Source organism: Tarenaya hassleriana, unplaced genomic scaffold (genome assembly GCF_000463585.1).
Source record: "Tarenaya hassleriana unplaced genomic scaffold, ASM46358v1 Cleome28, whole genome shotgun sequence".
NCBI classification, from domain to species: Eukaryota; Viridiplantae; Streptophyta; class Magnoliopsida; order Brassicales; family Cleomaceae; genus Tarenaya; species Tarenaya hassleriana.
Window position 1 is genome coordinate 805,604 of NW_010966021.1, and position 15,886 is coordinate 821,489.

General features: G+C 41.8%; 3 protein-coding genes across 5 annotated transcripts; 1 reads left to right on the plus strand and 2 right to left on the minus strand.

Annotated features, from left to right (window-relative positions):
- Positions 1-433: 433 nt before the first annotated feature.
- LOC104817818 (shikimate O-hydroxycinnamoyltransferase) lies at positions 434-2,894 on the minus strand. 2 transcript variants are annotated; one of them, XM_010547145.1, is made up of 5 exons: positions 2,785-2,894; positions 2,371-2,684; positions 1,948-2,126; positions 1,191-1,590; positions 434-1,054 (listed from the first exon to the last, which is right to left on the minus strand). In XM_010547145.1, the coding sequence occupies exons 2-5, from the start codon at positions 2,597-2,599 to the stop codon at positions 537-539; spliced, it is 1,326 nt and encodes a 441-aa protein (XP_010545447.1). In that variant the 5' UTR covers positions 2,600-2,684; positions 2,785-2,894; the 3' UTR covers positions 434-536. The 2 variants fall into 2 exon arrangements, with proteins under 2 accessions (XP_010545447.1, XP_019058573.1); XM_019203028.1 differs by lacking the exon at positions 2,785-2,894 and having other exon boundaries at positions 2,371-2,777.
- Positions 2,895-3,061: 167 nt separating this feature from the next.
- On the minus strand, positions 3,062-8,228 carry LOC104817819 (cellulose synthase A catalytic subunit 7 [UDP-forming]). 2 transcript variants are annotated; one of them, XM_010547147.2, is made up of 15 exons: positions 8,080-8,228; positions 7,798-7,993; positions 7,512-7,699; positions 7,317-7,416; positions 7,156-7,184; positions 6,847-6,932; positions 6,475-6,741; positions 6,052-6,397; positions 5,696-5,959; positions 5,385-5,597; positions 5,099-5,297; positions 4,697-4,896; positions 4,245-4,598; positions 3,546-4,142; positions 3,062-3,246 (listed from the first exon to the last, which is right to left on the minus strand). In XM_010547147.2, the coding sequence occupies exons 1-14, from the start codon at positions 8,152-8,154 to the stop codon at positions 3,561-3,563; spliced, it is 3,099 nt and encodes a 1,032-aa protein (XP_010545449.1). In that variant the 5' UTR covers positions 8,155-8,228; the 3' UTR covers positions 3,062-3,246; positions 3,546-3,560. The 2 variants fall into 2 exon arrangements, with proteins under 2 accessions (XP_010545449.1, XP_010545450.1); XM_010547148.2 differs by lacking the exon at positions 6,847-6,932 and having other exon boundaries at positions 7,070-7,184.
- Positions 8,229-9,735: 1,507 nt separating this feature from the next.
- Positions 9,736-14,130, plus strand: LOC104817820 (eukaryotic translation initiation factor-like). The gene is made up of 9 exons (XM_010547149.2): positions 9,736-10,144; positions 10,747-10,818; positions 11,107-11,202; positions 11,306-11,521; positions 11,608-11,705; positions 11,866-11,953; positions 12,042-12,392; positions 12,478-12,720; positions 12,840-14,130. Exons 1-9 carry the CDS (start codon positions 9,971-9,973, stop codon positions 13,821-13,823), a joined length of 2,322 nt encoding a protein of 773 aa, XP_010545451.1. The 5' UTR covers positions 9,736-9,970; the 3' UTR covers positions 13,824-14,130.
- Positions 14,131-15,886: the final 1,756 nt, after the last annotated feature.

The following is a 15,886-nucleotide window of genomic DNA, read 5'->3' on the forward strand; positions in this document are numbered from 1 at the left end:
GTAGTGATTGCAAAACGAGCCAAGCTCGCGTCAGTTCGCGGTTGGCTCGTTTTTTGCCAAGTTGAGCTAGAAGAATAGGAGGAGCTTAAATAAAAATGTACTGAACGAGTCAACTCGTAGCGAGTCTGAGCCGATCGAACCAGCTCGTAGAAGTTGGCAATAAATAATTCAGGTTTTCATATTTTTATTTTTGTTATAGAAGTTGAAAATGCAAATAGAAATGAAGGTGAAAATAATGATGTAGTTAATTAGAATTTATGGTGTTGATGTATGTTTTTTCTGTTATATGTTGATGTTGGTTGGTGTAAGATACTATTTATATTGGTGTTTTATGGATTATTATGTTGAATGTTTTATGTTATGTTTGAATGATTTCACGTAGATTTTAAATTATTTTATTTCAGAAATGTTTTTATATCGATATGGAATTAGATTCAACTATACTTACGGCTATATATATTAACCAAATTGGCCGGCCGTCTCCTTGGGTGACCTAATGTAATATGATTCTTACAAGAGGTAATATGACAATCAAATCACAAGGCTGCCACCGGCAAAGACTCATAAAACAGCTTCTCAAACTTCACCATATGACGCTTCTTCAAACACATCATCACCACCAAGCTCCCATCTTCCTCCTCGCCCTCCATCACGAATCCTTTCCCTTCGTTCATATGGGAAGCCCTCGTGTACAGTTTCCTCCCCCACCCAAAATCCAATCCGTACTTCACATGCCTACTCAGTCCCACCACACACAGATTACTCCCCCCGAAAATCGGATTCCCTTCTCCAGGCACCAATTCTTCCAGGTTTGGATGATTCTCCAAGTAATCGATCGCCGATCTCAAGTAGTCGTTTCTCATTTTCCGAATCTCCCCGCGAATTCTCTCTGCCGTTTTGCCGAAACGCTCTCCCCGGAGATCGCTCGATAACACTGCTGGCCGAGCGTGAAACAGAACGTTCCCCACATAGCCCTTTGGAAGCTTCGGCTCCAGCCTCGTCCGCCCGTCCAATATTATATGCAGCCTCGTCACGTGTTCCTTCTCTTTAAGCTCTGTCGGAGAAGTAAAGCGAAAAATGTGAGATCTCATCTCTTTGCTTCAGCTGACTATAACATCGGGAAACTAATTGATGAATCAAAATCGGCATTGAACCCCCCGTATTAGTCAGAAAATGCTCTTTACATTCACCTGAAAAGCAAGCACAACGCCAGATATGTGCCACCAAAATTTCGTATAAACTGTATTGACCATCACTGCCGTCAACCTTTGTTCTAAGGGCGTTTAGCTGGAGAGGTGTGAGCCTAAGGGTAGCAATCATGGACTCCGTTTCGGGAGCTGATCTGTAAATCGAGGATTTCAAAGTGGGTATCTGAAAAGGAGGAGGTTGGTACTCTGTGTGAGGAAACATCGGAGAGGGCGGATCCCGTGCTCGGAGAACATTGCGGTCCAAGAATGGCAGCTCCTTCACCCGAAGGCCTCGGGCAGTTTGAGCCCATGCTTCCATCAGTTGAACCAGAGAAGCTCCATCCCCGAAAGTATGGTGTATCTGCGCTCCCATACAGATCGCTCCACACTTGAAAAACGTAACCTTGCAACATTGGCACCTATATCTTAGTTATTCGTAAACAACAGTCACGGATATGAATGGTTCAAGTTCTCAAGTGATGATGTACATCCAAGAACATTTACTTTCTCAAAACAACGGTTGTTAATATTCATTGTAAATACGACAAAAGTGGTCTTTGATCCTACCATCAATTCATCCCGCACACGTATCTTCCATTAGATGGATCTAAAAGACTCTTTCCGTATGAGGGATAGACTCTGATATATCAGAATAATGAACAATTGAGTACATTTCCACTGTTCCAAAGTAAACCATTCGCTTATCCTCAATAGTCGAAAAGCAATGGTGCAAGCAATGCAGGAAACTTAGAAAGCTTGCCTGGAAAAGAAGAAGAGGGTATGAGGATATGCCCCCTGAATAATCAACTGACGGAGCAAGCCGAGCAAGATCCAAACTTGGAGTGTGTAAACCAATGTCGCTTACAGTAGAATCAGTCTCAGCCTCCACAAACAGGACTCCTTCTCCATTGCAGTGAACCTCCAACCTGCCATTCTCGCCTACAAGAGATCACATAGACAATGCAGAGAGATGTAAAGATGTAATGGGTTTCCATAGAAATTCTCACAGAATCGTGAGTGGAATCCTCAACCCTTTTAACGCCATAAAATGACTAGACCAGATAACGCATTAGCTCCGACGAATTGTTCTCGTGAAGAAAGAAAAGAACAGGCTGTTCTACTCGACTGAAAAGCGGATCGAATACAGAACATTGAGAGAAATTTGAAGGGCGTTGAACGTTACCCCTCCGGAGCCTCCCAGCAGCAGGGTAGTACGGAACCAGAATATCGCTAAGAGCATCTTTGAGGAATCGGGTTCCGACAACATTGGAGGAGAGGAGTGGCTTGTAGAAGTGAAGCGTGCCCATGTGAAGCCTGACTTGGATCAGGTCTATGTTTGAAAGCCATAGACTGTGTCTCGGCGTCTCCTTTGCCGGTTTCACGATCGTTGATTGCTTCACGCGAATCTTCATTTCCCAACAACCTACGACCGCCCCAGGAGAAATCCGATCAAGGGTTCGTACCCCTCGAAACTACTCGATTTTCAAGCACATAAACCTAGAGGAACCAGATGAGACGAATCGATCGGATTCGGGGCTGAGATGATGAAAGCATATACACAACACAGGCGAGGAGAGAGAGAGAGAAAGCAGCTTACTTCGAGCTTTCATGGAATGTGAGGCTGGCTGAGGAAGAAGAAAATGGAAGCAAGCAACTGCTTTTGGTGCTTTGTCATCAAGATAGCGTTTATGTAATAGAGGTGTTTTGGTTTTAGAAAAATTACAATCATCCATTTTTTTATACTAAATTCGATTGGATTATTTTCAGATTCAGTTCGGATTTTCATAGATAAAAATATTCATTTTTTTTTTAAAAATCGATTATATGAACGCTTGATAGTTCATATATGTTAGTTATATACACGCACTCTGAAATATTATGCATAATAAACCTTACCCTTCTGTTTGTTGTTTATGCATCAAAACCAGATGCTTCTCATATACAAATCCCATTATACAATCCCAAACAGAGAGAGAGAGAGAGAGAGAGAGAGAGAGATGCAGAGATCAGACAATGTTCTAAACAAAAAAAAAAGGTACAAAAAAACATTTCAGAAGAACAGTCTTGTCTTCGTAGCCACAGCTTATGACATGGATTGCCTCCTTGAGGAGGGCTGCAGGGCTTGACGATGGAGGAACACCGCCATCTTCCATCAAAGTTGAAGTCACGAATATAGCCGACTGTCCGAATTTTTTCTCAAAGTTCATCTGAGACATCAAATTCTCCTTCTCACCCTCACCACCATCTGCCAATCCCCCCCAAGAGGTAAAATGTTACCAACTGAACAGATAGGTCTTGTGATTGTATCAATATCTACATCTTAAATTTGTATTTCAACATTTATATAGCAAACTATCCAGAGTGTTCTTGTCTTCAGCAGTTGATGCCGCACATGGTGGGGTCAGGCCCCTTGGTCTTAAGCACGAAAGGATCAATCCTAACCCAAAGCAATGAGAAGATAGAAGCCAACAGCACCGACCATATCACGACAATCGTCGGCGTCCTGTTCTGTCTTCCCATCAGACCTTTCAGGAAAGGGTAGAGATGAACTATCACCCAGAACGAGAAGAACAGCTTCCCAAACAGAGGGCCCCATGACTGGTAGCCATTGTTAATGGCGTCTGAGATTCCGGCAACAACTCCCACTAGGTTGATGATCAGGACTGTGGTCGGAGGAATGAGCAGCGTCGTCCACTTGAACGCGTACAGCTCGCCAAAGTCTTCATCGTCCGCCGCCTTTGATGTGACAGTGAAGTTCGTGTCAATGCCGGCCAAGATTTTCAGCAGACCTTGAACCACCGCGAAGAGGTGGGCCGAGATTCCTCCGATGACCCAGAATTGCTCGTTCCTCCACCATTCTTCTATGCTCACTCCGCTCCACCTCAACTCGAGGATACCCGTTGCGATGATCGATGAGAACAAAGCGATGAAGAAGAGACTCGCAAATGTGCTTATCTGGAAAAAAAGTTTCAAAAAATGGATTGTCAAATACCGGAAGAGGATCAAGTTTTGGACCTTTTCAACTATTCACCTGCAAAATCTTTGGGTTTTACTCACAGGTGGCATGATGAATTTGTCTGTGAGAAGGCAGACGGCAGGTAGGATGCAGTAAGCGAGGAGTGGTATGGAGGTGAATGGGTAGATGGTTGTGTTGGCATAAGCGAACCGCTCGAGCCACTTGAGTTTGGCTCCTTTGTAGCCGTACCAGACCGGGCTGTGCCTACTGAAGAAGATCTCTACCGATCCAAGTGCCCAACGTAGAACCTGGTTCAACCGATCTGATAGGTTAATGGGAGCCGAACCCTTGAAGGCTGCCCTTTTCGGCATGCAGTAAATAGACCTCCAACCGCGGCAGTGCATCTTGAAACCTGTCAGGATATCCTCCGTGATCGAACCATAAATCCAACCCAGCTGCATTTCCAAAGGGTACAAGATTTCTTTCTCAGATCAGATGATATCAAGCTTTTAAAACAAAATCAAGGGGAAAGTTTTATTAGAGAGTTGCTCACCTCAGTTCCCCATTCAGTCTTGTCTTCGTAGCCACAGCTTATGACATGGATTGCCTCCTTGAGGAGGGCTGCAGGGCTTGACGATGGAGGAACACCGCCATCTTCCATCAAAGTTGAAGTCACGAATATAGCCGACTGTCCGAATTTTTTCTCAAAGTTCATCTGAGACATCAAATTCTCCTTCTCACCCTCACCACCATCTGCCAATCCCCCCCAAGAGGTAAAATGTTACCAACTGAACAGATAGGTCTTGTGATTGTATCAATATCTACATCTTAAATTTGTATTTCAACATTTATATAGCAAACTATCCACCTATGTAACATCCTAATAAAGATCACACCTCTCTGCATCAATTTTCAGTTCATAATCATATTATATGGTTTCTCATGATAATATTACCTCCTAGGGCGGCTATGTCATTCTTAGAGTACTTGTTCTTTCTCCGGCTACCAAAGCAAGGGCAGCATCCGCAGCTAACCATCTTTGGACGTTTAGGACCTTTTGGTGGCTCATAACCATAAAGGGCTTGCCGTCTGAAGACACAACCTGTACCAACATAGACTGGACCCTGGATCCCATCTAGACCTTTCATATTGATCTGCGACAAATTAGAAGGTAGGCTGAGTTTTGCAGTATTCATAAAGCAGAAGAAGGTGAAGGAGAAGAAAAATGGATGTGTCTTTACATCAAAGAAGACGGTGTTCCTGTTAGCGTAACGGTCGTGCCTGTCAATACCATCGAATCTTTGTGGAAACTGAACATAGCAAACCTTCTTTCCGATCTGAGGGTCCATCAAGAAACACATTGCTTCTCTCACGGCCTTGCTGTTGTTCACGTAGTGGTCGCAGTCCAAGTTCAGCATGAATGGAGCGTTTGTCAATACTCCTGACACACGGACCTGAGAGATAGAAACACCATCTGGGTTAGGTCCAGAACTCAGACATCATTTTCTCCTGTCCAAGACAAGAAACAAGATAATGTGCTTTATGTCTGTACCAGAGCATTCATGGCACCGGCCTTCTTGTGGTGCTGGAAACCAGGCCTCTTCTCACGGGACACATACACGAGCCGAGGAAGCTCATTGCCTTCTACATCGTGGCCTCCACTGTGGCCAAGGAAGACTTGGATCATACCAGGGTGATCCTTAGTGTTGTTCCCAGGCCATGGTGTTCCGTCTTGCATGATCCACCCTTCTAGTGGAACCTTTGATGCCTTTGCCACTAGAGCATTGATCCTCACCTTGAACTCCTCGTATTCCCTCTGTTGGTGAAACCCATAAGAAGAGGAGAGTGAATTGTTTTCCTTCATCAAAAGTAAGTGAAACCATATATGTATAATTTGTCATTACTGACCTTCATGGATCGTCGTTCTTTAACGAAAGTTGGCTGAACTTTGTCCTTGAGGTAATCAACCTTCAAGGTGAAGTACATCTCCGGAGCACGTGGCTCTATGCTGAACTTTTTGCAGAAGGGAACCCATTTTCTTGCGAATTCAGCAGTTTCAGAGAGAGACTCAAAGGTGAGCATAGATGCACCGTCATCAGAGACATAGCAGGAGATTTTTTCAACTGGATAGTCCATGGCCAAGATTGATAGCACAGTGTTGGCCGTCACAAGTGGAGGCTCCTTCATCGGATCCACCGTACTGACAAAGACATCTGCTGGGGCAAGCAGATTCGGTTCGCCTTCCCTCTCGTACCTGGCATTTCGTTACAGACGAGCTGGTTTATTTGAACTCCTGTCCACCCTTTACACAAAAACTCATGGATTACTTACCTGAGGGAAAGGCGGTCAAGATAGGTCTCGCGATCAATAGGGAACCACTTAGGGAATTGATCAAGAATCCAAGAGATTGCGAACCAGATTTCGCAGATCACAGAGGTCAACCACAGGCCGATAGCATCATGAACAGGGTTCAAGATCCTATACCGCAGGAAAAATGCCAGAATCAGAAGCCGGGCAACAATGACCATCCGATATGGATTGATCTTGCTCGAAGCAATGGGCACTTTCCGTGACAGCGGCTGGGTAGCCTCATCAATCCTGCAGCCATTTCAAGGTTTAAACATACAAGAGTTCATAAGTTTTTGAATCTTGATAGCCCTGAGACTGATGTTTCATACAAAAAAAAAGCTGAAGAGACATTACAGTCCCATCTCAGGGTCATCGTCTGGTTCTGGCCCAAGATTTCCCTGTTGGAGCTTCCAGTCATCCATTCTTTCTCGCCATCCTGCCTCCTTCCAGCGGCTGTCTAGCCTCATCAATCCTGCAGCCATTTCAAGGTTTAAACATACAAGAGTTCATAAGTTTTTGAATCTTGATAGCCCTGAGACTGATGTTTCATACAAAAAAAAAGCTGAAGAGACATTACAGTCCCATCTCAGGGTCATCGTCTGGTTCTGGCCCAAGATTTCCCTGTTGGAGCTTCCAGTCATCCATTCTTTCTCGCCATCCTGCCTCCTTCTTATCATCCCATCTCTCACTTCCTGAACACGGAAATTTGCATACAGATATAAAGGAAGAACATTACCTTTGCCCTAAAGAACTTGTTTAATCAATCACAGAATTCATTTTCTTGTGTGACAAGTTACAGAAGAGTATCAATGAATGAGACTCACCAGCTTCAGAAGCTGGATATGGATGGACACGTTTGTGAAGCGAAGAAGACAGCCCTTGCTCTCCATGACCATACCCTCCAACGGGGAACTCTCCACTTACCTACAAGAAGAAGAAGCATTAAATTAGTAGATGAGAAGAATGAATAGATGGTGATCATGAACAAGAGGAAACCAGCTCAGGTTTTTTGTGGATACCGATCTAGCATGAACAAGTGAGAAATGGGGGTTGTCTTCATCATCAGGGCCTCTTCCATAGCTCATTTTTCCATTAAGCATAGCTTCAGCTGATTGCTTCTGCCTGTTCTGCTCATCTTCGATGTTGAATTCATGCTCGATATCATCGATATCCTCTTCATCCTCGTCTCTCTCCACCCTGGGGCTCCCTATCACAAGACCCAACAACAACAACAAAAAATTGTCATTATTGTTTCCAATTATTCAAAAGCAATAGCGTTCTTCATTCAGGCATTTGGTCGAGAACCTTTGAGGCGCTTGTAGCGAGTTTTGCACTGGGGACAGTTCTGAGTGCCTTCTCTCCGCTCGTACTCATAGCAAGGCCTGCACACTGGAAATCCACACTCATTGCATGCCACGAACAAGTCTCCATCCACCGTCAGCCCGATCTGATCCCCGCATATCTCGCAGAATTGCCCGTCCAGATTCTTCAGAGGCTTCGGCTACAATCCGATGAACTTCAGTTAGGAGAAATCCGTATAGATGTGTAGATTTATATGAATGAAGAGCTGGGTTTCGTTTCGTTTACCTCTTCGTGGTTATGGATGACGACAAGCTCGTTGCGGTTGTGAGAACCGGCCACAAGACCGGCGCTGGCTTCCATGGCGAGAGAGGCAGAGAGAAAGAGAGAGAGAAGAGACGTGAAATGTGATCGACCACGAGATCAAGCAGCGAAGTTCCGAGCTTTTATTAATGGAGATAAAATCATCCATTTTCTTTTCTTTCTTTTTTTTTAGGTTGGTGCGGTACAGAATCGGTTGCAGAGTCGCCATTGCCTCCAAGCTAAGCTTTGCCTCTTTTTTTTTAAAAAAAAAAAAAAAATTTACGGCAACCAACGAGTAACGACAGCTGATGTCTTCCGCTCATCTTTCAGGCTCTCTCTCTCTCACTGTCTTAATCTCCTCCTGACTTCTGTTTACTCTTTCTCATTAATGTTCCTTCACAATTACATATATTAATTAATAATTTAATATTCCGTTCCGTTTCTGCATATGTATCGCGCTACCAATTTTTAAACGTTATTTAATTTTATATTTATCAAAAGTGATAAAAGAAAAAACAAAGTTACGCTTGATTAATATTTTTTCTTAAATGATAAATCTATATATATATATATATTCAGGTGATATAAGAATACCATCCATATATATCGTGTTGCAGACTCGCATACATGGATCGGATTAGTCTGGGCTATTGGGTCTGGAAACCCGATTTACCAAAAAAAAAAAATACCATCCATATCAAAATCGTCATGCATGTAACATGTTATATGAATACATCAGTTTCTATTTGTTTTCCACAATTGAGAATCGTGGAATATGTTCCACGTAATCGGCCCCATGCAGACACATTTCATTTGGAATGCACTATTTGTGTTCATAGGCATCCGCTAATACCTATGTTGCCATGTTGGCTAAGAGATGCACACATTTACATTCCATTACTATTATATATATATATATATATATATATATACACATGGTACAACCCATACATGGATCCATTTTATGTTCAGTGTGTGATATATGATTAATTTTATTAATTTAGGTTCAGCGGTGAACTGGTAAGACGTGTAGTGTAAGAACGTGAAAAACAAGTTACGTCCACATCGTTTGGTATTTGGTATTTTGCATGCAACGCATCTCCTCATAAACAACCCCCATCCATATGGGTCTAATCGGCCCATTATTAGTATCCGGCCCAATAACGGCCCATTTGTCAAAAAAAAAACCTCTTATGTATACATATAATTGGGAAAACTCGATCCGAAATCGGTCCACTGCAATCATTTGGTAATTCTGTGTGCGCTCCAGATTTTTATATGAACATGATTACATAGTCAATATGCAGAGGAGGATGACGCGCCAAAACCGACAGCCATTCTTCCGACAGAATTTTGCATAGGTTTAATAGTTCATAGAATAAACGTTATGTAAACATACAATTAATTTAATTATATTGGGTATATGAATAAAATTTTGTAATCGGACAGTGTACGGAATGCCAAGAAATTTTATCTTGGCATGTCCAAGTTACAAATGGAATGAAAGATCACAAAGGTCCTACTTGAATATTTCCTTTACACAATAAGCTAGGGTTACATTCGTAATTTCCATCGACAAAAACGAAGATCCCAATTGTTAAAAAAAAAAAAAGGAAGAAGAAGCGGAAAGACCCTAATAAGAGAGAAGGGATTCTCTTCTCGAGTTCCTCTCCTCATCTCAACCCTTCTCTTCTCTTCTTCGCTTACGGCAGAAGAGAGAGAGAGAGAGTTACAAACCCTATCCTCTCCTTCGATTCTCTCCAGACCCCAGATTCAGCGTCTCACCAATCGGTGAGAAAGCTTCCATCTTCTCGTTTTCTAATCGGGTTTTTTGTTTCGGACATTGCGAATTCGATCTGGGCTGTTAGATCGAGGTATGCAGCAGGGTGATCAGACGGTGCTTAGTTTGAGACCTGGTGGCGGTCGAGGAAGCAGGCTCTTTGGTTCCTCTTCTTCTGCGTCGTCTCTGTCTTTTGGTTCGCTTTCCTCCTCGGATCTTCCTTTCCTTCGTCCTCATGGCGGTGCTCCTCCGTCCTCTTTCTCCCTCAAGGTATGGCCCCTCTTTCCATTACAGACGTCTCTATGTTTCTGGATCTATGTCTCGTTGTCATCTGATTTAGTTTTTCTCTTGTCTGGACATAGCTTCTTGAGTTCCGTATATTGTCATGCACTTTCCCGATTCTTTCTGTTAATCTACAAATTTGAAGTTCTCGATGTGATTCGTTTGGTTTTTGATTTGATTGTCGTATTCGTTAAGCGCATCTTAGCTCAAGCTCTGAGTTTTTCTGATCTCGCTTGTTCATGTTACTCTGTCTCTGGTGTTTCTGTTAATTATGCTATTGTGTTTCATAAAAAGGATTCAAGCTTCATCGTACCTGCGGTGCAAAGCATTTTCCTGTCCTAATTCTTGGCAGGGCACTCGAGTATGTGTAACTGCTGTAAATATGGACACAAAATGATTTCGTAGGCTTTTAGGTGGGCATTTCATTAAACGCAGTTTGCTCATAAAGGACCTACGGACATTCTGTGCAATACTGATGTCTGACTCTCTTAAATTTTGTATCAATCAGATACTTTTAATCTTTTCTGCTTTTTTATGTGTTGGAATCTCACTTCACGGAAATTTCTGTTCTTGATTATGTTTTGTTTCAGAGCGGAGACTCGCGCTTTGACAGCCGTGAACGCGTGCGTTACACCCGTGAGCAGCTTCTGCAAATCAGAGAGGTGCTTCTTGCTGATGTTTATTTGGTTCATCGCTTAAAGCTGCTGTTTTTATCTGGTTTTGTCGTTGCAATGTTCTAGCGGTGTAGGAGGATGTGCTTTTCTTTTTTTCTTTTCTCCTTTTTAGCTGTTTATTTTGTTTCTTCTTGATTTTCTAATTCCTTTTGTAACTTTATTATGTCTTGCAACCTTACATTTCTCAATAATTGTGATATTTTCCAATATTTAATACCCTGCTAAATCCGTACTTTCATCTTATTCTTAGCCTCTAAGTTTTCTGAATATATGCAGACTGTTCAACCCTCGGATGAAATTCTGAAAATCAAACGGGAAATCGAGACAGATTTGTTCGGTGAAGAAGAGACTTGGCCACGTGGGGAAAGTGCTGTGAGTATCATAAAGTTTGAGACATTAATCTTTTGTTGTGTTTTCTGCAGCATATAAAGTTTTACGACTTCTTCCTAAATCTGTTGTTATCTAAATCCGCCAGGTCCCACTCCCAGTTCAGCCTCCAAGTCGCTTTTCTGAGCCAGACCATCGTGATTGGCGTAGCCGTTCTGCACAACTACCCCCCTCTGGGGAGGAAAGGTCCTGGGAAAATCTTCGTGAAGCTCGGGGTTCCAGGTTTGACGAATCAAACCAATTTAATCATCAAGACCAACTAAGCTCTCAGTTTTCGAGGGTGCAAATATCTTCCAGTCAAGGGGTAAAAAGTCGAAATGAGTTTTAGATCTTGTCCTTTGAATGCCATTTCTGTTCTTAATTATACGATTGTTTCGTGCGTTGAACCAGGGTGGGCCAGCTCCTACACTGGTCAAAGCCGAAGTTCCTTGGTCAGTTAGAAGAGGAAACCTTTCTGAGAAGGAGCGTGTTTTGAAGGCTGTGAAAGGGTAACATCCAATGTGCCGTCTTTGTGTTTGTGGTTTTGGATGAACTATTTGGGGTCCCGCTCTGTTTATTTCTCAAATTTGCATCATATCGTTTGCTACCAATATGAACATCTTTATATTTAGTGTGTTCCCTGAAAAAGGTTATGTTTTGCTTGCCCAGGATATTGAACAAGCTGACCCCTGAGAAGTATGATCTTCTGAAGGGCCAACTTATAGATGCTGGTATCACATCGGCTGATATCCTAAAGGTGTGCCTCTATCTCAAACGTTGAGCTGTCTTTTAAAAAATCCCACATCCGGCCATATCTTTGACCATTTTGCCTGTTTCGATTGTAGGACGTGATAGCTCTTATTTTTGACAAATCTGTCCTTGAGCCTACGTTTTGCTCTATGTACGCTCGTTTGTGTTCTGATATCAATGACAAGCTGCCCAAGTTCCCACCTGAAGAGCCTGAGGGTAAAGAGATTACATTTAAGAGGGTTCTGCTGAATATCTGTCAAGAGGCGTTTGAGGGTGCTGACAAATTGAGAGAGGAAGTTAGACAGATGACTGCTCCAGATCAGGAGGCTGAGCGCAAGGACAAGGAAAGATTGATGAAGCTCCGGACACTAGGAAATATTCGTTTAATCGGTGAACTTCTAAAGCAGAATATGGTTCCAGAAAAGATTGTCCATCACATTGTTCAGGTTAATACCTTCAAGTTAGCATCTTTCCTTGGGAACTGCTTCTTTGGTGTGTGTGTGTCTTGTAATTGATAATTTCTGTCTGCAGGAGCTTCTGGGTCCTGATGAGAAAGTGTGTCCGGCAGAGGAAAATGTGGAGGCTATTTGTCAGTTTTTCAACACCATTGGCAAGCAGCTCGATGAAAGCTTGAAGTCAAAGCGGATAAATGATATGTACTTCAAACGACTGAAAGATCTATCAAGAAATCCTCAATTGGCTCCTCGTCTGCGATTTTTGGTTCGGGATATCATTGACCTGCGTGCGAACAATTGGGTTCCCAGGCGTGAGGAGGTATCTATACTCGTGACATTTCATCACGCATTACATCTGTTAGTTACAAGATTGGGGCGTGTCTGTTGCGAGGTTGTGTAATCAAGTGTTTCCGATGTTATCTACTTTGAATTCTGCAGGTGAAAGCAAAAACTATAACTGAAATTCACTCGGAGGCAGAGAAGATTCTTGGTCTCCGTCCAGGCGCCACAGCCAGTATCAGAAAGGGTGTGGCACCAGGGAGTCCTGGCCCCATCTATCCCGGAGGTCGACCTGGTACTGGTGGCTTGATGCCCGGCATGCCTGGGGCGCGAAGGATGCCTGGGATGGACACCGATAACTGGGAAATTCCCAGGACACGATCCATGCCAAGACGAGAAGGGTTAGTCCAACCTCCATTGGTCAGCAAGACAGCCTCAATGAACACGAGGCTCTTGCCTCAAGGCAGTGGCGGTGGGTTTATGAGCGGAAGAACAAGTGCCCTGTTGCAGGGCAGTGGCCCGCCGTCACGTCCATTTGGAATGGGAGTGGATCCGCCCTCTCAAGCCCCTGCAGCTGCACCTCCCAACGTGCCTGTTCCTGTGGAGAAACCACAACCTACTACAGCTCCGAAGCTGGGTGAAGAAGTGCTCAAGAGAAAAACCAAGTCACTTCTCGAGGAATATTTCAGTGTGAGGATCCTTGATGAAGCTCTGCAGTGCGTAGAGGAGCTCGGGTCACCATGGTATCACGCAGAGATTGTGAAGGAAGCCATTTCCCTTGGCCTCGAGAAAAGCCCGCCTTGCGTTGAACCCACCGCGAAACTCTTGGAGTATATGCTGTCAAAGAAGGTGGTAACAGCTAAGGATCTGGAAAATGGGTGCTTGATGTATGGATCAATGCTGGACGATGTAGGAATTGATGTGCCAATGGCTCCGACCAACTTTGGGGAGATTGTGGGAAGACTGATACTGGGAGGTGGCCTGGACTTCAAAGTGGTCAGCCAAGTCGTGAAAAAGATGGAGGACGACAGGTTCCAAAAGGCTGTCGTGGATGCGGCTGTGCGGACGGTCGGGTCGAGCGAACAGGGGAAGTCTCTGCTGGAATTGCAGGCTGCTGACGTGGAGGCTTGCCGGAATCCGTAGAAGCTGTCACGATTTTGATGCTGTCGTGTTCCCAAGACTTGAAGTTAAGTCATCATCTCTTCTGAGGAGATGCATGCTTTTAGATATTTAAATTAAATTATTAAAGAGAAAAAAAAGGGGTCACACGAACGAACGAAACCTGGATTTTTGCTCAGTTAAAAGCTTTCGAGGCCTTGTCTTTTTTTTTCTTTTTTTTTTGTATTCTGTATTTTGACTCTTGTGGGTTGGTTTTTGTCCTTATGATTCCGTTGATTGTTGTTGCAATTCCCAATACTCTCTCATCGGTTAAGTTTTTTTTTTTCTTACATATTAATTGCGGTTTTTTTCCATTTATTATTAATTATTTAACTTGTTTTTTCTTATTTATTTTATTTTAGTATAGAATTCGTTTCTTTTATTACTGGGTATTTGAATCAAGCTCTAAACTAATTCTATTCGAATAATTCTGTATTTTATCGTGAACCACGTGATGATAGGGTTGGATATAAATACCCGAAAATCCAAATCCAAATCCCCATTTTTTAATATCCGTAAATCCGAATCCAAATCCGGATAATAGAATTTTTAAAACCGGATATCCGCGGGTACCCGACTATTATGATTATAAATAATTATATCTTATATTTATATAACATTTTTATAAAATATAATTATTTTAGATTAAATAATATCATATTTTTTAATATTAATTCAAAAAAATTAAATTTATTATTATTTATCTCTTATTATCTCTTTTGTCTCATATATTTTATCATAATTCATCAATTTTTATAAATATATCTTCATTTTTTGAAAATTTTATATATGAATATTGTTGTTTTTCTTAAATAAATCCGGATCCGGATACCCGCAAATACCCGACCATTATTCTGGATACCCGTACCCCGGATACTCGTAAATACCAAATTCCGGATACAAATCTTATAGTTAAATATCCGAACCTTCCGGATCCAAATCCAAATCTCTCGATTTTTTCGGATATTCGATCCGTGCTCACCCCTATGTGATGATAGACTTTTTGTGCCTCCTTGTTTATGGTCCATTGAAATATAGTTTTATGGTCTTTTAGAATAATATTATTCAACTATTATTTTTTTTTATATTTTCGATTAGGAAATAAGTTATTCTAACAATATTATTGGCTTTTATGAGAGTAATGCAGTACTGAATTGTGACACCCTAGTTAGTTTATTAGAACAACACTCGTTCATCTACAAGAACACTATTGTAATTTAATATATTTGGGGTTTTCATTGTAGTTTCATTAATAATACGTACACAGAAAACATATGTACCCTTGTTGATATTCCGCCACTCGTTGCAGTGGTGGAGCTTGTGGCTCAATTCGGGAAAAAAAGAAATTAATTTGAATTTGTTTATTATCTTAAATAATTTGGATTTAAATTTATATGGTAAATATACGTTATTCACCCACACTTGATTTTGGATATTTCTATATTTGGAAGCATTGGATAGCATGTAACGTATATTCGAAATTCGTAATGATGTAAAAATTAAATGGGTTGTCTAGAGTTTGATGATATCTTCTATTGAATCACATGGCACATCATCTAGTCCAGCTAGCTGCTGATACGTGACTGCTAATATACTATATATATATATATATATATATAAATAGATAGCTGGTGATTGAATACACAGCTGTTTTGGTAGCCAGCCACAGTGGTCCATGCAAGGTTTCTATTTATATATTATATGTACATAAATGATACCAATCATCACTATATATATATATATATATTATATGTATAATGTTGAAATGAGATTATTAATTAATAGAAAAAAGAATAGCGCATGTGCTTAGTTGATCGACTCGCATGGGACACCAGTGCTGACTCTGTTTAAACACGCGTGGTGGTTTTTTTGACACGTGTTATTTGGTCAGTCAAAGATGGCAAAGAGGATGTGAATAACCTAATTTCAATTATCCGAATTAATCGTATTGGAATTCCATATAAAAGTCTAATATTTGTGATTTTTGTTAAAAACTAAAGAAACCGAAATCCAAACTGAACCATAACAAATAAAAAAATCGATCGAAA